This window comes from Gopherus flavomarginatus, chromosome 1, assembly GCF_025201925.1.
Source record: "Gopherus flavomarginatus isolate rGopFla2 chromosome 1, rGopFla2.mat.asm, whole genome shotgun sequence".
Taxonomy (NCBI): Eukaryota; Metazoa; Chordata; order Testudines; family Testudinidae; genus Gopherus; species Gopherus flavomarginatus.
The window spans coordinates 141,832,298-141,854,630 of record NC_066617.1 but is presented as its reverse complement, the minus strand read 5'-3'; the positions used below and the strand labels follow the sequence as shown (position 1 = coordinate 141,854,630).

At 43.6% G+C, this 22,333-nt stretch overlaps 1 protein-coding gene across 2 annotated transcripts in view; it reads right to left on the bottom strand.

Moving 5' to 3' along the window:
• CRACR2A (calcium release activated channel regulator 2A) overlaps positions 1-22,333 on the bottom strand; it is a 95,236-nt gene that overhangs the window by 41,057 nt on the left and 31,846 nt on the right. For both annotated transcript variants that reach the window (XM_050965312.1, XM_050965322.1), the window contains exons 5-7: positions 21,237-21,383; positions 10,868-10,958; positions 6,772-6,867 (exon numbers count right to left, since the gene is read on the bottom strand). In XM_050965312.1, coding sequence (XP_050821269.1) covers positions 6,772-6,867; positions 10,868-10,958; positions 21,237-21,383 — 334 coding nt within the window. The remainder of the gene's footprint in view (positions 1-6,771; positions 6,868-10,867; positions 10,959-21,236; positions 21,384-22,333) is intronic.

Genomic DNA, 22,333 nt, shown 5'->3' with positions numbered 1-22,333 from the left:
AAGACTGAACTCAAACAGTAGTTGTCAATGGTTCCCTATCAAACGTGGAAGATGTAACTAGTGGGATCCTGCAGAGGACAGTCCTGGCTCTGGTACTATTTGATATTTTCATTAATGACTTGGATAATGGAATGTACAGTATGCTTATAAAAGATGGGAAGGGTTGCTAGCACTGTGGAGGGCAGAATTATAATTCAAAATCACCTTGACAAATTAGAGAATTGTTCTGACTTCAGCAAGATAAATTCAATAAAGACAAATGCAAAGTACTACACTTAGACAGTAAACATCAAAAGCACAGCTACAATATGGGAAATAACTGGTTAGGCAGCAGTACGGCTGAAAAGGAGATCTGGTATGTAGGGGGTGTTATAGCAGATCACACACAGTCAGCAATGTGATGCAGTTCAGAAAAAGGCTAATATCATTCTGGGGTGTATTAACAAGAGTGTCATATATAAGACACAGGAGGTTACAGTCCCACTCTACTCAGATCAGTGAGGCCTGTGTCCATTTCTGAGCACCACACTTTGGGAAGGATGTGGACAAACTGGAGAGAGTGCAGAGGAGACTGACAAAAATGATAGACGGTTTAGAAAACCTGATCTGGGAGGGAAGGTTTAAAATGGCATGTTTAGTTTTGAGAAAGGAAGACTGAGGGGGAGCTGATAGTCTTTGCATATATTAAAGGCTGTTATAAAGAGGACGTTGATCAGGTGTTCTCCACATCTGCTGAAGGTAGGACAAGAAGTAATGGACTTAATCTGCAGCAGAAGGTTAGAGCAGGGATAGGCAACCTATGGCACACATGCCGAAGGCGGCACCCAAGCTGATTTTCAGTGGTACTCACACTACCCAGGTCCTGGCCACCAGTCCAGGGGGCTCTGCATTTTAATTTAATTTTAAATGAAGCTTTGTAAACCTTATTTACTTTACATATAACAATAGTTTAGTTATCTATTATAGACTTATAGAAAGAGACCTTCTAAAAATGTTAAAATGTATTACTGGCACGTGAAACCTTCAATTAGCGTGAATAAATGAAGACTCGGCACAGCACTTCTGAAAGGTTGCCAACCCCTGGGTTAGAGTTAGGTTTGATATTAGGAAAAACTTTGTAACTACAAGAGTAGTTAAGCCCTGGAACAGGCTTCCAAGGGAGGTTGTGGAATCCGCATCACTGGAAGTTTTCAAGAACAGGTTGGGCTAACACCTGTCAGGGATGCTCTAGGTTTACTTGTTCCTGCCTCAGTGCAAGGGGCTGGTCTACATGAGCTCTTGAGGTTCCTTCCAGCCCTACGTTTTTATGATTCTGTGTTTTAATGAGACAATTTTTTCATGCAAATTGTCTCCATACCAAAAGTTTGAGAATAGCAAAAGCTTCAAGCAGAGCTCAAGCATAGAGAATCTCAGTGCCAAAAGGCGAATATGTGAGGAAGTTATGACCATCTGAAAACAAAAGTTTGCAATGGTAATTGGTTTGGAAACTTAATTATAGCAAGTACTATGGAGCACCCACTATAATACTGTAGTAACACAGGTACGAATCTTGGACATGATGACTAGTGGGCATGGCACAACTGTGAGTACAGAGTGATTCAGTTCAAATTTTGCATGGTTGTAAATGGGTCAATTGGACATGATCAGACTGAGAAGTGAGTATGTCACAGAAATGTGTAGCTTTATGCTAACATGGTAACACAAATTATTTACATGACCCTGGCTAAGTGTTGGCCAGACATTGGACTAGAAACTTCTAATTAGGCAAGTTTTCCAGTTGGTGGAAGGAATTTTTGGGTCAGAGTATCAGCTGTTGTAAATCAGTGTAGGTCCAATGAAGTCAGGGTTCACTGGAGCTAAGAATCTGGTCCATCATAAATCCTGCTGTTACCCCATCTAAGACTTAACTGGAAGGCAAGATGAGACCTAGCTTAAGCAAATGTTGCAACCCTGCCCCACAAACAGTTCTCCTGTAATTGCCTCCCAAACACACACAGCGGCTGACATTTCCCTCCTTCTGAACTCAGAATCCCCTTCATTTCCTTCTTCCTCCCTAATCACAACCCCCTCTTCTTCCTTATCCAGCCCCAACTTACCCTCCTGTATGCCTAACCAGATCCACACATGCCTTCCCCTTCCCGGCCTAGACCTCCACCTAACCGTCCATCCAACCATGCCCCTCCACCCCCACAGGGCAGAAACTCAGCTACCCTTTATCCCAAGCACTGATCCCAGCTACCTTCTTCTCCCAGTGCAAGACTTCTGCTGAGCCATAGTACAGTACTGTGCTGCCCCTCCATATAAACACACATTATCCAGGCAGGCCCAGCGGTCTCTGTGCTGATCCCTGCTGCCTACTTTTTGAAATGCCAGCGTGCTATGGATTTGGGGGTATTACACATAACACGCCTGTCATAAACAGATAGTTAAGGGTTAATGTCTCTTTTACCTGTAAAGGGTTACAAGCAGTGAACCTGGACCACCTGACCAGAAGACCAATCAGAAGACAAGATACTTTCAAATCTCGGTGGAGGGAAGTCTTTGTTTTGTGTTGTTTGTTTGTCTGTTGTTCTCTCTGGGTTCTGAGAGTGACCAGACGTACCTACAGGCTCTCTAATTTTCTGTTCAAATAGTAAGTACAAGTAGAAAGGCGGTTTAGTCTTTTTGATTGTTTTCTTTATTTGCAAATGTGTATTTTGCTGGAAGGATTTTAATTTGTATTTGTGCTGGGGGGAAGGCTTCTTTCTAATGTCTATAAGCTGAAAGACCCTGTAACATTTACCATCTTGATTACAGAGACAACTTTTACTTTTTTCTTTCTTTTATTAGAAGCTTTTCTTTTCTAAGACCTGATTGATTTTTTCCCCTTGTTGAGGCTCAAGGGAATTGAGTCTGCACTCACCAGGGAATTGGTGGGAGATAGGGAGAGAGAAGGGAGGGGGGAAGGTGGAATTCCTCTGTTTTAGATTCACGGAGCTTGAATCTGTATTACCTCTTGGGGAGGGGAAAAGAGGAGGGGGGAAGGTGCATTCCCCTCTGTTTTAAGATTCAAGGAGTTTGAATCACAGTGATCTTCCAGGGTAACCCAGGGGGGTCCTCTGAGAAGGTTTTGGGGGAACCAGAGTGTACCAGGCACTGCAAGTCCTGGTTGGTGGCAGCACTACAAGATCTAAGCTGGTAATTAAGCTTAGGGGGATTCATGCTGGTACCCCATCTTTTGGATGCTAAGGTTCAGAGTGGGGGTTATACCATGACAACCCCTAAATTATGCAGGATGGGAGCATGCTGACAATTCAAGAAGGTGGCAGCTGGCAGAAGAGACTGAGCTGAAGAATCTGTTGGCTTGCAGTGGCTCACTGTCCCTGAACCATGATCTTGGACCTACATTTGAGAGGAGATAGGCCCCTCTGTATTTGCAGAGCCACACTCTGTTGGCCTCTGGGTTCCCTGTCAGCACAAATTTGGATCAGCATTTAATCCACCCTTGTCCATAGACAGCAGCTCTGACAAGTGATCCCTAAGGGAGCCTCCATCTGGCTGAGACAGTAGGAGCAGCCCGGAGCATTTCTTGGCTGGCAGTTTCTTTTCACATATTTTACAATTCCTCACACTACAGGAAAAAAAATGTCAGAACAACTTTGCCTAATTAATGCAGTTTGGAAAAGGGAATTTGCATTATTCTCAAGAGGTTCTTTCATAATCCAGCAAGGATGTTGTAATTAAATAAAGTTACCATCACTCATTCAAAAAATAAATGTAATTGGCAAAAAAGTCCATTTCAATTTAAGAGGAAGAGAGAAGGAATTTGACTTAGGCACAAATTAAACCCTGAGGGCTTGATCTGAATTACACTGATGCTGGTGTAAATCAGGAGCAACTCCACAAAATCATGGACAGTATAGCATTATAAAAACAGGTGTAAAAAAGAAGGAGAGTTGGGCCCCAAATGCTGAGCATGAGGAAAGAAATAAATGTGAACATTAAGCTCTGTACTGACTACCCTGAATTATGTTGTTGGGTGGAAAAATCTGAGTAGACTACTCAGCTGGAGAGCAGTCACATATTATAATTTAGGCTGGCAAAGGGCACCACTCAGCTGCTAATATGACAAAGGTTTCAACTGCAGTTTATTATCTGACTAAATATACCTTTCAGTGACAATAAAAATAAAAGAAGAAAATCCTGTCTATCCAGGGCTGGTTTCAACAGCATGCCCATAAAAATAAAAGAGGCATTTGGATTTTATAGTAGTGAATAAATCCTGTCCTTCAACAGCCTGGTTCTTGGCCTGGTATGTGTGTGTATAAAACTGTCATTTCAGGTTCCTCAGTTAGTTGTTGGGGTCAAAATCATGACGTCCTTACTCAGATAAAACTTCCACTGAAGTCACTGTAAATTTTGTCTCAGTAAGCAAGGATTAAAATCCAAGTATAAAGATTTCAAGTTTGCCCAGGCTCTTACACCAAATGGTTTAGAAGACAAATATATAGATGAAGACACAGCTAAAGGCTTTCGAAGAACAACCTTTGTGTAACTCATTGATAATGGATGTCTAAATCTACTTGAAAAGCAAAAGATAGCAAAGATTAAAATAAAACCATTATAAAATGATGAGTAATAATATCCTACATATGTAGTCAGTTGCATCCTGAAAGAACCCAAAATGCTTTATAAGCCTACACACACAGAGAGAGAGAAACTGTTCATTTAAACCACTGCTGAAATACAATTAACTCTTGGGTGGTATGTGGCAGATATTTAGCATGCAGCACTGCACAAGAGGCTTCAACAGGCAATGGAGAAAAATACTATGATTTATAGTAATAGGATATGTTTACATTTCAAAGAAAAACCTGTGGCAGCAAGTCTCAAAGCCCAGGTCAATTGACTCGGGGCTGCGGGGCAAAAAACAGCAGTGTAGACATTCCGAGCCTGGTTTTGGATGCTGGGCTCCAACCTGAGTGGGAATATTTACACTCCTGTTTATAATGCTGCAGCCCAAGACCCGTGAGAGTCAATTGACCCAGGCTCTGAGACTCGGCGTTGCAGGTTTTTCTTGGCAGTGTAGACTTATCCACAGGTAATTACCATCAGTTGGCTGTTTGGTGACATATGAAATAGAATGATTGTCTTAGTTCAGTTCCCTAGGGGGCAGGTCTCCACATAACACATAAAAATGCGCTATCACAACTAGCAAACTAAAAACCCAGTTATCTGTCTGGTACCCAGGTGCAACTCCCATTGACTTCAATGGGAGTGGGATCAACTCCTTAGAGGAGAATCCAAACTCTGCATAACCAGTGGAGACTGAACTTCTTTCACTCCTCACTAGAACGGACCTTCAGGTTAGCACTGCCAGAGAGAGATGGTTATATTTACTCTGTAGTTAAATAGAGGAGATTTATCTCCAGAGCTGTCAGTCTCAGGCCTTTCACCAGCAGTGAATTCACTTTTTAAATTGTATTAAATCCGCCCCCCTGGATATAGCTTGCAGGGATTTATGGCAATTTTACAGAATAAAAGTACTGTGCTTCCCCAGACTGTGGAACAAATTACAGCAGGCACTGATATGGAAACATGACAGGCTGATGAGAACTGTGAGCATCATTGCATTCTCACCTATGTGTGTTTAAATCGGGGCTCTCCAGTGGAGATACGCTGCCATAAAACTGACATGTGACTGAAAAGAATCAGGTCCAGTGGGTTTAGAAGAGACTATTTAAAGTTTATGGCACTGATTCTCCAGTACAGTCCAGGAGCACTTGGAGCAATCTGGAGTGGAGGTGTGCACCGATAGCTTTAAGATACCATAGCAGTCTCCAGATCGCATGCCATCCAGGCACTAGAGTAATCTCTGCAATTAAAGCAGCAGGAATCTGTTACAGCTGCACAGCACTCATCTAACATAGTGGAAAATCAGGCCCATTGTTTTTATGATGCCTTATGAGAGAAATCACTTACTTTAGAAAGCAGAGGACAATGGGTAAATTTTTCAAAAGCACATACATAAGTGACCTGGGAGCCTAAATCCTATTTTCAAAAGTGATTTAGGGGCCTACCTCCATGACATTTAGGTTGCTAAGGGAGATTTTTAAAGGCTTTTAGACAGATAGGTGGCATCTTTTAAAACTCTACTAAATGTTTATCTGCCTAGGTCACTTTTGAAATTGAGAGATGGATGCTTTTGAAAGTTTTATCCTGTATGTTTATATAACATAGCACATATTAATATTGTTTTATCTCTTTATAAGGAGATATATATGCTGTTCAATACAAAAATCAGTAAAGAGAATATATAAATTACGACATGATCCACCGGTTAGATGTTGAAGCTAGACAACTTCAGATTGGAAATAAGGTGTAAATTGCTAACAGTGAGCATAATTAACCACTGGAACAATTTACCAAGGTCATGGTGGATTCTGCATCACTACCATTTTTACATCAAGACCGGATGTCTTTCTAGAATATACGCTCTAGGAATTAGTTTGGGGAAGTTCTACAACCTGTGTTATACAGGAAGTCAGATTAGTTTATCTCAATGGTGGCTTGTGGCCTTGGAATCTATGAGCCTCTATGAATTTATAAAGGACTTCAGTGTGGAACTGCAGCTTTCATGGTGACCAATCACTTCAAATGGTTTTTATTTTAAAAAAATTCTCTGAGTTGAAATATTGCTAAATATATGAAGGAAAGAAGAGAAACTATGAAGGAAAATCACAGGGGCAAATCAAAATTATCTACAGTTCTCTGCATAATGCTGTTAAGTACCCTTTTCTGTTTTTGAACCAGTTGTTCCAGCTCCTGTTCTTTTGAAATGAGTTTATGTTCCAGCACTTGACTGCGGGACTGAAACCGCTCTGTATCCTGCAAAATCAAAAGACATGAACATTAAGCAAAAAGGCAGGGTCTTCATCATCAGGGCAGCATGGTCCAGATGACAGGGCATAGGACTAAGAGTCAGACTTGGAAATAAGAGGTAGATTTTTAACAGTGAGGGTTACTAACCAATGGAACAGGTTACCTAAGGATGTGGTGAATTCTCCATCACTTAGGAGGCCAGACCCTCAGCTGATGTAAATTGGCATAGCTCCATTGACCTCAATGACTGAAGTTAGTACATCTATGCTGCATTACACCAGCTCAGTTTCTGACCCACATAGGAGGTAACATTTTCAAAAGTGCTTAAGGGACTTATCTTAAGCCCCATTTTCAAAAGTGATTTAGGCACATCTGAGCCTATGTCTGTGAGACTTAGGAGTCTATGTCACTTTTGAAAATGGGTCTAAAATTGCTAAATTGCTTTCACATGTTTGAAAAGTTTACCCTGGATGTCTTTCTAAAGGATTTCCTGTAGTTCAGCCACAAGTTACTGGGCTCAATACAGGTATTACTGAGTGAAATTCTATGGCCTTTCTTATGCAGGTTATCACAAATGGTGCCTTCTAGCTTTAAAATCTATCACTTGCAATCAGGAGCAACTCTGCAGAAGTTAACAGAAGTGGTGTAAAATTGATGTAAGTGAGAAGAGAGTTAGGCCCTGGGTGTTTACAGACCTCTCAGTTGCTGCAGTGGCCAGGGTGGCTCTAGGGATTTTGCCGCCCGAAGCACGGCAGGCAGGCTGCCTCCAGCGATTTGCCTGCCGAGGAAGCCACGGGACCAGCGGACCCTCCGCAGGCAAGCTGCCGAAGGCAGCCTGCCTACCGCCCTTGCGGAACCAGCAGAGCGTGCTGGGGCCTGGAGCCACCCCTGGCACTGGCCCCACAAGCAGTTGGTTACCAAAATAGTCTATAACAGCATTTGAATATATGAGAACCCCTCCTTCTCTCATTAGGAATTACTCCTTGCGACAGAATCTCAGATGGTGTAAACAGAGGAGGATTAGGGGTTTGTGGTGCCCTGGGCCAAAGGAATTGGGGACCCCTCCCCATCCCTTCCACCTGCAATCCTCCCCCAACTAGTGGCAGATTAATCACTGGGCCAACAGGCCAGTGCCCCGGGGCCCTGGGCATTTGGAGGTCCCTGAAAATGGGTGCCCCCATGCCCAGACCTGCTGCTGAGAAGCGGTGGAAGCCCCCACACCCTGACCCCGCTCTCTGCAGTAGTGCTGGGGAGGGATGAGGAGGGTGTGGGGGGACCTGCAAGCTTGCTTTCGCCCAGGGCCCAACAAACCCCATATCCGCCGCTGCCCTCAGCGCTCCTGCGGGGAGTGGGGTCGGGACATGGAGACTTCCCCCATGGGGGCAGGATCGCTGGGTGGGAGGAGGGAGTGGGGCAAGCTCCTGTGCCCTGACCCTGCTCCTTGGCAAGAGTACTGGATGGGTGGGTGGAGTAGGTCTGGGTGTGGGGGTGCCCATTTTTCGGGACCCCCCCATTGGCCAGGGCCACTGGGCACAAGCCCCATTGGCCCAGTGGCTAATCCACCACTGGGTGTAAATTATCAGAGCTCTAGTGGCTAAGAATCTGCTCCCTTAGTTCTTCAGGAAAATTCCTTTAGAGAGCGATCAAACCTCCCTCAAGGGGGTGGGGGCAGGAACACTGAAATGTTCCCCCACTACTCCTCTCACTCCTAACAATACATTTAATGAGGCAATTTAATATACATTAACTGGCTTATTATTCAGAAAAATACATATCCAAATGAATAAGACATAATAACCATTCCTCTAACACAGTCCTTAATCAGCAGGGTACCAAACGTCTTAAATAGCAACAGTTTGTACTTATTTGCCTTCTTAACCATTTCTTTTTATGTATTTTTCAAACGCTATGCTCCTCCCGAGACAGGCAATTATTTTCTTCTTCACATGGCATCCGGACGTCTCTGCATTCTGTAGGGCCTTTGTGAACTTTTGCTTTAGGGACAGAACTTAAAACTCCAAACACCAAAAAATAAATTAGTCACATGGAGAAATAACACTTCTTGAGTGTCTGTGGCTGCTGACTAACTTTTAAAGAGCTAAATTGAGGTTTACTTGGCAACCTACAAAGACCTGTGATAGGGATTAATAATGGAATTGCTTATGCTACCTTAATGATAAAGTTAATTACCTGTTATTGGTAATATAGGTTCTTATAGGTTAGAATCTTAACATCTTATTTTTGGATCTACAGTATAATTTAAATAGTGGCACTCCTTTTATTGGAGCATACAAACCAATCTCTTGCATATCAACCTTCATTATAAAAGACAAAGCATTTTACAACTTTTCAAATGCTATACAACTCTATACAAGGAGATCATCTGACCCAACATTGAGATTCACCCAGCTCTGGAGTGGAACACAGCTGCTCTGTAAAGATCTAATCCAATACTCAATGAAGTCAGTGGAAAGATTCCCACTGTTGATAGTGGGACCTAACTGTGCAAAATTCACACTAAACAACAGTTTAGAGCAGGAAGTAAAGACAAATGTATCCAGTTGAGACTACAGGGCAACTTTTAGACAATGTGTGACATACATGGCATTGCTCTGTATTTCTGAATACTGTGTTCGCCAGATTATTGGGATGTTTACTGTATTGGTTTAATCCAATAGGGATCTGTATGGAAAAAAAAAAGCAGGAAGTGAAACAATTGCTGAAGATAAAATACTAGGGGTTAGGAGACAATGCTGGATAGGAAAAGCCTGGACACCAGAACATCAGAGGGACTATGGCAGTTTAAAAAGAGACTCTCTCTGCAAGGGTGGGAGTGGGGTGCTGTTTAATAGTTGTTGAGGAGCTCTTCAGCGAGGAACCAGGCTGTGACACCAGCACCCATTGGGGTGTCTGAAGAAACTAGGCCCGCGTAGATTATCATCAGGGATGGTGAGCCTCTAGGTACGATAGATGTGTGTGTGGACTTTTTGTTGCTTTAAAATCCTTTTTCTCTTATGCTTTGTTCCTATTGAGGTAAATACTTTGGTTTCAGATGTCTGTCTGGTCACTCTTTTCACTTCTGGCCACAGATTCCCAAACAGAAGGTCGGCAGGTAATGAACCCACTTGGACTTGCTGGGTGAGCACAGCAGATACATAGGGCAATGTAGGACTCAGTCTAAGAGTGCGAGAATGATGGAATTCCACCCCAGGATAGGTAAAGTCCTGAGACCTGTCACCTGAAGAGGTTCACTCAGAGAGAGCAGGAAGGGGACAGAGGTGCTCTGTAAGAATGACACCAGAGAAATTGTTCAAGAAGGAATTTGGCCAGAACATTGAGACTAGTGCTGCTGTGAAAAGTTCCAGGGGATCTTTTATGATAACAAGTGGTCAGGACTTTGATTTTAAAACCCATGTAAAAGATGGCACCTCCACCAGCAAAGTGGGCTATGGGTTTGGTAGTTGTTCTGAAGGCAGGGCCGGCTCCAGGCACCAGTGCAGGAAGCAGGTGCTTGGGGCAGCCAATGGAAAAGGGCGGCATGTCTGGGTCTTTGGCGGGAATTCGGCAGCAGGTCCTTCAGTCCCTCTCGGAGGAAAGGACTGGCTGCCAAATTGCCGCCAAAGAATGAAGTGGCAGCAGTAGAGCTGCCACTGAAGTACCGCCAATCACGGCTTTATCTTTTCTTTTTTCCTTCACCGCTTGTGGCGGCAAAAAAACTGGAGCCGGTCCTGTCCGTAGGAATAACACCACCTCCTGAGTGCAGTTTGTGGGTGCGCCTTGGTCTCCCATCCAAGTAATCAGCCAGCCTGAGCCTGCAATCTGATGAGATCACTGGGTGAGGTAGTAAGTGAAATTACATTTTATCTTATATTTCTCTGTAGACTGCCATTTTGGGGGCTTTCTTTTGCTCTCACACTGGCTGAAATCAATGGAGTTACACTGGTGTAAAAACTAGTGGGAGAGCAGAATTAGGCCTTCCATATCTATAATAAAGAGACACAGTCACCTTCAAGAGAAACTGCTCTTTCTCATTTTTGATCTGCTGCTCCATTTCCTCATAGAGATGTTGAATTTCTTCATCATAAGCAGCAATTTTCCTAATAAGAGATAAAAGCACACGGAGCGGGTCTTTGTAGCATTATTTCAAGTAAAAGACTGACAATTTACCAGCTTAGCATCACATTTCTGTTTTTGCACAAGACTCAAGGGAATGATCCCAAGAGCAGAAAAAAGTATGTACATACAGCAGGGTCACAGATAAAAACCAAATTGTTCCCCATGGGGGAGAGCAGTAACTGCACTAAAGCTAATAAGGCTGTTTATTTGATGTTTTAAAATTGCCAGCACAATATATGGTGGCTGTTTATCAGGCACTCTTAATAACTGTGAAACCTAAAGCTTAAGGAAGGGAGAGCCTAGACGTGACACTAATAACAACAATGAAAATACTGGAAACATTTCTAAATTAGAGCTGGTCAAGTAGGAATGAAAGTGATTTGTGAGTATTTTCAAATTGCAGCTTTGCTCTACTGTTATTTATGAGACTGCATTATTCATGGGTATTCTTACAACGGATGATTTATTTCTGAAACCATTAATGCATCCCAAAAGTTTCAGCATAAAGAATGACTTGTCTGAAAGTTCATATGCTACTGTGTCTTTATGTGTCTTTCTCTATTCTGACACTTGTTACACACTTGTTTAAAGTTTTAGTCACCCAGTCAGGGAACAGTTTAAGAGCACTTTGCACAAGTGCACACGACTACACAAAGAACAAGGGATTGTATAATCAAGCCCACTTTTTTGGATTGAGATTGAAACAGCTGGTGTAGGCATCTAACAGGATTGAGACTGAAACAGCTGCAGTTTGGCACCTGGCCTGGACAGAGCTTGTGTAGACAATTAGAGAGACTTCGCTAGCTTTTGGATGGGTGGGGCGAGACTAAAAATATATTTTTTGAAATGACCAGCAATTGAAAATTCATTTCTCAGCACATTCAGAGGATTTTTAGTAGAGTCTCTGTGACATCACTGAACATTCTCCCCACATGTTCTGGTGAGAATGGTGAGTAACAGGTTGTTACTCAGGCAATTTGCAGAGTCTAACTGTCCCAGAAATCCTCAAAAGTCTTCAAATCAGGAACAGAAGGAAAAATAGGGGGTACAGAAAAAATCACTGTATGATTTGGGAATTTCCCTGTGAGTTTTCTTATATTCTGCAAATTCTCCTCTGAGTTACAAATAGCAAATCAGGAACAACTCCAGTCAAACTAACTGATATAAGAATCAGGTCATTTTTTCCCCTCCAAATGTTCACAATGCCTGTCATTTATAACTTGCATTTTTCATCCCCAGTGTGTAGTCTCAGAATTGACTCTAGTGATAAATGAATGTTGCGCTATATTGACACAAGAAAACAAAATTCCTTATGGCTGATTCTCCACTGCCTTGCACTTTGCATGGTCATTTACATCTATGCCAAATGAGTTCAAGCTGTGTGTGAAATGCAGATCCCCTATGGAGGCTGCTAATCCCCACCCTCCCTCATAATGCAAGTAAATAGTGAGGAAAATAAGGGGACATTTTATGCTTCCTTACTCCCTGTCATAGGTGCACAGTCAGATTTACATACTGGCCCAAAATATCTAAGGCACTCTATTCTAAGAAAACAATAATCCATAGAGCAAATTCAGAGCTTCCTTGAGTGGGTGGAATTCCATGAAACCATACAAGACTTGATAATCATTTAACAAGATAGCACATGAATGCCAAGATCACATCTGTAAATGCTGTATTTGCCCAATAATATGTCACACTGAGCAGTTAGGCTGGTTATATAATGAAATACCCTATTACGGTGTATATAAAGAATACAGTAGTCAATGTTGCCATGAGAACCATAACTGAATTTTCTTGCTTGTTCAGGTTAAAAGGAACAACTTGAATATTGAATTCATACACTATTGTTTTTAGCATTGGATTTTCTCTAACTTGCGTTTGCAAGGGCAGAACAGGGCTATAATCTGAACATGACATTTGAGAGACATTTTAATATCATGTTTGTTTGTTGTCTGCTTAGCATACGACCAGGGGGATGACATCTGCAGGCTAAACACACCCAAAGTTTTAATTATTGGTTTAGTCTCCATTCTTAAAGCTGGTCAAATAATAATAAGAAGATAATTTATCATCATTATTTAAAGCATAACATAATCATGAATAATTTATCCCACAAGCAGTGGGAAAAAATTATCAGATAAATTATTTGCTAAATATTTGTCAACCATCTGCAGAGATGGTAGAATAATGGAAAGAAATTATAACAAAGTGATATATTTAGTAAAAAAAAAAGCCAAAATTCATCATCAACCAACAACAAAAACCCCAATTCACCCTGAATAATTTGACCAGCTTTAACTGTCATATAATTCCAACACTAGTGCTGTAGTGCTGCTTTGTCTTTACTAATGTTTTTGTTTTGTTTTTTTGTTATAACAAATTTACCAAACTAGATCATAACTCTGGTTAGGATAGCTAAGGTGACATTTTCTGGTTATTATGTTCTGGTAGTGAGGTTAATGCATACATGGGATGGTTTCATTTCTGCCTATTATTTTAGATGCAGTATTTGAATTTTGTCCACCATTGTTTACACAGACATTTGGTCAGAACAGCCGATACTTCAAATGAAAATTGGTTAGTGTGTTGGGTACTTTATGGGCTGATCCTACCAGGTTCCAAATGTCCTCAGCCTTCTTTGAAGTCAGGCTCTGCTACTGACTTGCTTTTGTAACCTTGGGAAAAACCACTTCACCTCTCTAGGTGACATTCACAAAATGACTATGCCCAACATTTAGGAACCATTGCCATTCGCAAAACCCCCACTCAGCTGCCACCTAACCTGGTAGATGCCTAGGTTTCCAAATGTAAAGTCCCCCAAGATGCTTAAATTTCAGCAGTTGGGCATGTGCACAGTGCTAAGTAGAGTGGTGTGCCTATATCTTAACATCACCTCCCCAGATATGGGCTATAGGGTGTTCTGGAGAAGGCCTATCTTAATGTCTCCTGTTGAAGTGGTGCCGCTCTGTATAAATAATATTCCCTGGGCCAGAGAAAGAGTGAGAATGACTCTCTAGCTCAGTGAGTAGGGCACTCTCATGTGATGTGAAAAATCCAAAATCGGCAATCCCAGCTTCACATCAGGCACATGGTAGAACTGAACCTGGGTCTCCCACACTGAACCCTAACCACTGGGTTAAAGGTTATAATGTGGGGAAGGAGGGACTACACCTTCTTCTACCTCCTCCTCAGTGTTTCCTTGAAGAATTGCTGACTTGATTGAGGGCTTGTCTACACTACCTTGTGGGGTCGATACGCAACTTCAGCTACGTGAATAGCGTAGCTGAAATCGAAGTACTTAGATCTACTTACTGCAGTGTCTTCACTGCAATAAGGCGACAGCTGATGCTCTCCCGTCGACTTTGCTTGCGCTTCTTGTTCTGGTGGAGTACCAGAGTCAACAGGGAGTGCTCAGCGGTCGATCTATCGCATCTATACTAGATGCAATATATCGACCCCTGCTGGATCGATAGCTGCCCACTGATGTGGTGGATAGTTAGACACTTAACTCCAGGAGAGGGTTCACAGCTGTGAATCCCAAGTGAAGGGAGATGCCTCCTTCTGGCCTGAAATTAGATGCAGGGAAGCTGGAACAATTTGTATAGTGGGGGTGCTGAGAGTCATTGAACTAAACTGTAAACCCTGTATATGATGGAAACCACTTCAGGCCAGGACGTGCTGTAGCACCCCCAACATTCTGAGTTGCTAGCTTTTCTGAACCTCTCTTTTAGTTACCTAATGCTCTAACTCGGGGTTGTGAATTCCAGTAAGCAGCAGAACACCTAAATCTCCTCTGTGAATCCTACCCTGAATGCTCATGTTTCTCCTCCCACCCTTTGTCTGTCTGTCTTGTATGTCTAGACCAGGGGTCTCAAACTCAAATGACGATGAGGGCCACATGAGGGCTAGTTCATTGGCCCAAGCGCTGCATCACTGACACACACACCCCTCGCTGCCCCCAGCCCTGCCCCCACTCCACCCCTTCCATGAGGCCCTGCCTCTTCCCATCCTTTCCCTGCCCCCATTCCAACCCCTTCCCTGAAGTCCCCACCCAACTCCGCCCCTTCCTTGCCCCCAGAGGGTGCATGAGGGGTGTGGCGGGGGCTCAGAGTAGGGAGTTAAAGTGCAGCAGAAAGAAGGTTGAGGTGCAGGCAGCAGGCTCAGGGTGCAGAAGGGGTGTGGGATGCAGCAGGGGGCTCAGGGCAGGGGGTTGCGGTGTAGGAGGGGTGTGGGATGCAGCAGGAGGCTTAGGGCAGGGGGTTGAGGTTCAGGCAGGGGGCTCAGGGCAGGGAGTTGGGGTGAAGCAAGGGGTTGGGGTGCAGGCAGGGGGCTCAGGGCAGGGGATTTGGGTGCAGAAGGGGTGTGGAATGCAGCAGGGGGCTCAGGGCACGGGGTTGGGGTGTGGGATGCAGCAGGGGGCTCATGGCACAGGCTCAGGGCAGAGGGTTGGGGAGCAGCAGGGGGTTGAAGTTCAGGCAGGGGGCTCAGGGCAGGGGACTGGGGTGCAGAAAGGATGTGGGATACAGCACAGGGCTCAGGGCACAGGATTGGGGTGTGGGGTGCAGCAGGGGGCTCAGGGCAGGGAGTTGAGGTGCAGGCAGGGGGCTCAGGAGGGCTTCAGGCTCCGGGGTGGCAGCGGTGCACACCGGGGCCAGGGCAGACTGCTAGCCCCGGCGCTGGCCCCACTCCGGGAAGTAGCTGGAACCATATCCCTGTGTCCCTCCCTTCCCAGGGGCCGCAGGGCTCCGCACGCTGCTTGCCGGGCCTCCAGGTACCTCCCCCGAAGCTCCCATTGGCCACGGTTCCCTGTTCCCCGCAGCTCCCATTGGCCGGGACTTGATGCCAACTGCTTCAGGAAGCAGCGTGGGGCTTGAGGAGGGCAATCCTGCGGCTGTAGTTTGCCTAGCCGCATGTGGAGCACGGGCCGCGTGTTTGAGACCCTTGGTCTAGATTGTAAGCTCTTTGGAACAGAGAATGGTCCAAACATTATGTGTTTGTATACATTCACAAGTACAATGGAGGGCCCAGTCTCAGCTGAAGTGCTGCTGTTCAATCCAGGTGCTACTGTAATACAAATTAATAGAAAAAGTTGATATTTGCATTAAAGTACAGTACCAACTTTGTGCACAACACTATGGCGGCTGTGAAAGCCTGGACTCCAGTCAAGTTTATAAACCTTGAAGGAACTCCTGAATAGATTATAAAAGGTACCAAAAATTCCACTGAGATTATGAACTCTTCAAGGACCTATGTGGCATTTAATAACACAAATATATTTTGTCTTTTCAAACCAGCAAGATACAAGTACATGAACAGCTAAAGGGATAAACCCCCTCAAAACATCACTGTATTGTCCAAAACGTCACGGTATGATTTAAAAATAATTCCCACCAAGTATTCAGAAGCCAGAAATTCTAAATTAAGATAACATTTAAAAGAAAAATGTTGGAAAGTGAGTGAGTTAGCAAACACTGGGAATACAGAACATCAAATACTGTGTAAATGCCAAAAGCGTGAGTTTTGGATTTGACCAGCTTGTTTCATGTGTTGGGCTATTACTACAAGTGGCTATCCCAGGTGTGAGGCTACCAGCCCAGCTATCTCTTTGAATAGAGAAGACATACATATAATGTTTGGTTTAATATAGTCTTGCGGGGTAAATCTTTTCTAGTATTGTATAAATAAAAAAAAAATTACATAAAGAGCAGGAAGTCAAACTAGGTGATTATAAGGTCTCCTCTGGTTTTGAAATCTATGAAATGAACATCACACATTCATTAGGGAGAAACTCCAATGAAAAAAACATTTTGGGTTACAATGCTACCAATCTGATTTATTTTCTTTACGGTAATTCAGTTTTCCTAAAGCAGCCAGGAAAAGCAAGCCATCTGTCTTCAAACTGTGATGGTATTTAGTTTGGAAAGACTAACCAGACTTGCTTTGTGTGTGCTCATCTGAAAATTCAGGCCAAAACAGTTTACTTTCTGTTCAGAAACCTTTGATGGAGTTGTCTGATTAAACGATAACCCTAATAGAATGTGAGTTTGTGCTCCAGTAATGATCTAGAAGTGATGACAGAAAAATATTGATGCAAACCATTATCATTTATCTAAAACCAATAGCTAGCAAATACAGAAAGGTTCAATTTAGATGAAACTATAGACATTAAGTGGAGCAAAATCTCTCATTCTGGTTATATTTGGCATGATTAGTTGAAAAACAGATGTGATAAATCTGTATGTTTCTATGGTTCATTTCTTCAGAGGACATCAATACTAAGATCTGGAACTATGTCAATATTAGCCAGTCAAATCACATATGCAAATGTATTCTTCTTAATTTGCTCCTCAGAGACCAGTAATAGGTTTTTTTCCCCCAGGACCACAAACTTTGTTTACTCTTTAAAGGGTTAGAGATTTTTTTTTTATTTTATTTTTAAACATGCTATGTATAAGAAATTCATGATTAGATCAGATCTACTTTTGGGATATTAACATGCATCTAAACAAAAGCCATATGGATGAACACAGTTCTCAGTGAAATCCATGAGGTTACATAGGTGCACAAGTAGAATTTGTGCCAATATGGGCTCATTACACTAACTGAACATAAAAATCACATACAAAAAACTACATTAAAAAAGATAAGTTGGAAAAGTCAGGGAATGCTAACGTTAATATTGCCTGTTCAATCTTAACTCTGCCCCTTGGTACATATACAGAATGATACAGTCTTTAACTACATGACCACACAGTAGTTTTTCTTCAGGATCCCTGCCCCATTCAGTGCAATAGATGGGATGGTGCTTAGCAATGAGTCAAATGTTCAAAAGTTAAATTTAACCTTATTATGCAGACTGTGGCCTCATGCCTCATACTCTGCAAACCATCCAGCACCAGCACTAAGGGGATTGGCAATCTATCTATCAGGGATCAATTTATTGTGTGTAGGGCAGACGTGATAAATTGATCCCTGATCGCTCTCCCGTCGACTGCTAAACTCCAGCTTGGTGAGAGGCAAAAGCAAAGTTGATGGGGGAGCCGCGGCCATTGATCCCGCGCCGCGAGGATGCGAAGTAAGTAATTCTAAGTCCATCTAAGATACATTGACTTCAGCTACACTATTCGTGTAGCTGAAGTTGCATATCTTAGATCAATCCCCCACCAGTGTAGACTAGGCCTGAATCAGGCAAGTCTCCCAGATTAAAAAGTGTATGATTGTGTAATTAAAAAGACTGTATCATAATGTATTCACACCCAGAGCAGGGGGAAGGATCTGTTTGAGTAAAGGTTTTATGAGGTACTTGGACATTTCCTGAATTTTGAGTGCTTCATTTTGCAACCTTAAGGTTATTTTAATATATATATTTTTATGGAATTTCCTGGGAGTTGGTTTTTAAGAGAAAATAAAACAAAGAATTTCCATCATGTGCAACTATTTGCTAGACAGCAGCAGAATGATCTGTTCAGTCCTATACACTATATATGTTTTTAGATATCACATGAAATGAAGCAGGGCTCTTTTGGAACTCAGCGTCCTTCTTTACACACCATCACAGATCATAATCCGCAGCAGGGACTTGGCCAGAATTGTTCTAAGGAGAGGGCCCACAGCTCTCCCTCCCCTGCCTCTATCAAGCCTTTCCCACTGCACCCAGCCCCAGACACTCCACTACTGCTACCCACACCCAACCGCACACTCTTCCCCCCACATTGCTCTGCACCCAGCTTCAAACTCTGCTCCCTCTACTTAGCTCTGAGCTCTTCCCACCCCACATCCAGCCCCGAGCTTTTTCCCAGAGAAGTGATCAGGCTGAAGAGCATCATCCCCACCATGGGTTAGGCAGTTCTGGGAGCTCCAGACCCCATCCCGCCTCCTGTGTCTCCAATTCCCCTGGAAGCACCAAAAGCTGGATCCAATCCTCTCCCCATCCTGCAGACTAGGGGGTTCCTGGTGCCCCTGCTCTGCTTCTCCTGGAGTGTCAGGCACCATGGCTGCTGTAAGGACTGCAAAGATGGAGGTCGAAGCAGGTGCATGGGGTCACAGTGCCACTCATATCTGGACCTGTTGCTCCTCTGTTCTGAGGGGTTGTGTGTAACTGGGCCAAATTTCAGTGTGTAGCATTGTGACCCAGCACATGGGATTGTAACACCACTCAAATTTGACATGGCCTCCCCTCCATCCTGATGTGGGGTGGCTGGGCCAAATTTGAATAAGTGGCATTGTGACCTGGTGCGTGAAGCTGCAGTGCCATTCAAATTTGGCCTGACCTCCCCTCTATCATGACAGAGGGGTATCTGGGTCAAATTTCCAGTTCCCATCAGTGGCCAAGGGGCAGAGAGTGGGCCTGGGTCCCCTGCCTGCACACCTTGTGGTGCCCTTGATCCAGGTACACCTTCATATAAAAAATGATATTCCACTCAACTTACTTACGTATTCACAGTTCCAAAACACTGTTAAAAGATTACCTACTCAATGGAAATTTCCATTCAGGTTACACACCATGCAGGCATAGTGTCAATGCAATGTACATGGCAGTTCACTGACACCAGTGTGCATGCTTGCAATATGCTCTTTCTCTTTTGACCAAAGGGCAACTGATTTTCACCAGCATATACAAAGACACTCCTGGAAGAGGGGAATACATGCCTGTCAAATTTCAGGTTCGCATCATGGGATGGGGTGTTCTTCCACCACACATACACTTTCCTGGAAAGGGTTAATGCAGAGTGAGAAGGGGGAATAATTAGCCCAACAAGTCACAGCTCAGGAGAATCAGGTGGCCAAGGAATTCCCTAACTGAGTGAGGGAGCCCAGCTGAGAAGGAAGGAGCTGGGCTGGGACTATAAAGACAGGAAATTGGAAGCAGAAGAGGGCTGCTGGGAAAAGTTGCAGTCACTCTTTGGAAGAAGGAAGGAGTGTTTGGAGGCTACAGGGACAGATAGCCCGCAGTTGTTCCCTGGGAGAGGGGAGTAAGGAGACTGGCAAACCCAGAGAGGATGGAGTGCCAGATGGTAGGAAAGGGCTCAGGGAAAGCCAGTAAGGTCCAAGAGGGAACCTTTACTGCTGGCTAGAGGGTCCCTGAACCAGAACGTGAAGTGGATGGTGATCCTGGGTTCCCCTGCTAGCCACTGAGGGAATGGCACCATAGGGCAGTGAAGGAGAAGACTGTCTGAGACTGCTGATGTGGAGAGACACTTAGAAAGACTTTGGTATCCTGGAAGGGGGAAGCACACAGAGTGACCTGGCTGAAGGGCTAAGTCATGAAGAGGCAGCAGCAGCATGTGCAGCGAGAGGGGAGCCACTGACCCAGAGAGACAGGCAGAGAGATGGTGTGCAACTGTGGGAAGGGGCATTGACCTGGCTAGCTATTCCCCAGCATGCCCAGGAGAAGGTGCCATCCTAGCCGTGAGTGGAACATCCCATCACACACCACATTCCCCTAAGGCACAAGAGCTGTCTCTTATTTCACTCTCTTTGTTCTCAAAAATGACTATATCATTTCTGCTCAAACTTTCCAGGAAAACACACTCCTATGCTGGGAATAAATTGGTTAAATTTCAGCCTGAAAGGTAAAAGCTTGCCAAAGTTATAAGCATCTCAAAATTACATTTCATAATGAAAACATATGTGGAACTTTAACTGTAAGCATTACTATGTGCTCCATTTGTTTTATGTATGACTTTACTCTTCCAGAATTTTAATTGAGTATAAAGGCTGGTCTGCATTTTCATCATACTGGGCCAGGTTCACTGGAACTTTTTGATTGCTTTGTGCTGCTCCATCATCATAAAGCAGCTGTAAATCAATGTAACCAGCAAGTTAAACTGGGTTTACAGCTGTTTTGCATGGCGTGCTGCAAAGCAGCCAGAGTGTACCAGTGAATCTGATACATTATGTTCTTGTAATCATACTTTTTTATGCTGGCTGTCTGGGAATGGCCACCATAATTGTAGCTGTAGTTTGCTAAAACCAGAACGAAATAATAGACATTTGTGAAAGAATTTCAGACAAGACAATTAGTGAATAGGAAAGGAAGAGCTAAATTCAGCCAATTAGTTCTGTGTTACAAATAATTTGACCAGTTCTAGTGATGACTGGCTAATGTTTGCTTTAAAATATCTCTGATCAGTAGATAATCTTCAATTCCCCAGCAAGCTGATTCGTTGATGAAACCCCTGTTGGATTCTGATGGCAAATAGCACATAATACATCCAAAGCACTACAGAAAGAACACAACAAACAGATGTACCAACTTTTTCAGGGCACACTCCAATTCATTCTTTTCATTATCGGCTTCTTGGAGCTGGGAGAAAACTCTGACCAAGAACTCTTCAAAACTGGAAAGTAAATGAGGTTCATCTTTTCTCAGCTGCGACCAAAGTTGTCTTATACTGCTCTCGCTGAGGGATGAAAAGAAGAGAGAATAAAGTATGTTAGGAGATAAGATTTTTCAGGATGGAGTAAATGTTTGCAGCAGCCTAGTAACACAAAGAAAATTTCAGCAGCTCATTGGTCAGAACGTGAGGCTTGTCATCCGCATGGGCTATTTATACAGGTCCTGATTGTGACTGGCCCTTGTGCAGGTGCCCAGGATGGGATGGTTGGAGGCAGATGCAGAGGGATTCTTTCCATCATTTGTCTTGGCAAAGGGCCTTATTGTAATCTCCATCCTTGTGCATGGGGGAGCTCCATGCACCCCAGGGCACATCTCATCCTACAGGGGGCAGGAAATGGAGAAGGTGGGGGGCATAAATCTTTATCCTCTGCATAGGCCTACAGAGCAAACCGGGGTACTTAGAGAGGACTTCGCCACCTGTGCATTCCCCAGTTCACCAGGAAGCTTGGGAGGCGGGGAATGGACTGTATCATCTATTTATCTGCCCCTTTCCCCCATCACAACTAGTCTGAGCATGATATACGTAAATAAACAAAATGCCACACTTAAAGTATGGACTCTCAATACATGTGACTTCTTTAATGAACATATGGAACAATATTCAGTTCTTTTCAGTTATAACAACGGGACAATACCTGTCAAGAATGTGGGGTAGGGTAGATATTAAAATCCTGTTTTCCATGCAGGGCCCTTTTAGTGCAAGAAGATTCTGTCTGCCCATTGTGGAATAGTGTATGTGAGCGATTTCCAGATGTCTGTTACAGAGTAACACACTTTGCACTATCTAGGCCTGATACTCAGCTGCCTGGTATCTGCTGTACTCATTTACACCTGCATAAAGGGAATATAAATGGGGGTAAAACACCACCACTGTGATTTGGTAGCATTTTACACCCACTTTGCATAGTGCAGGGCTGTGGAGCATCAAGCCTTCTCCCTCACATGTTCATGGAG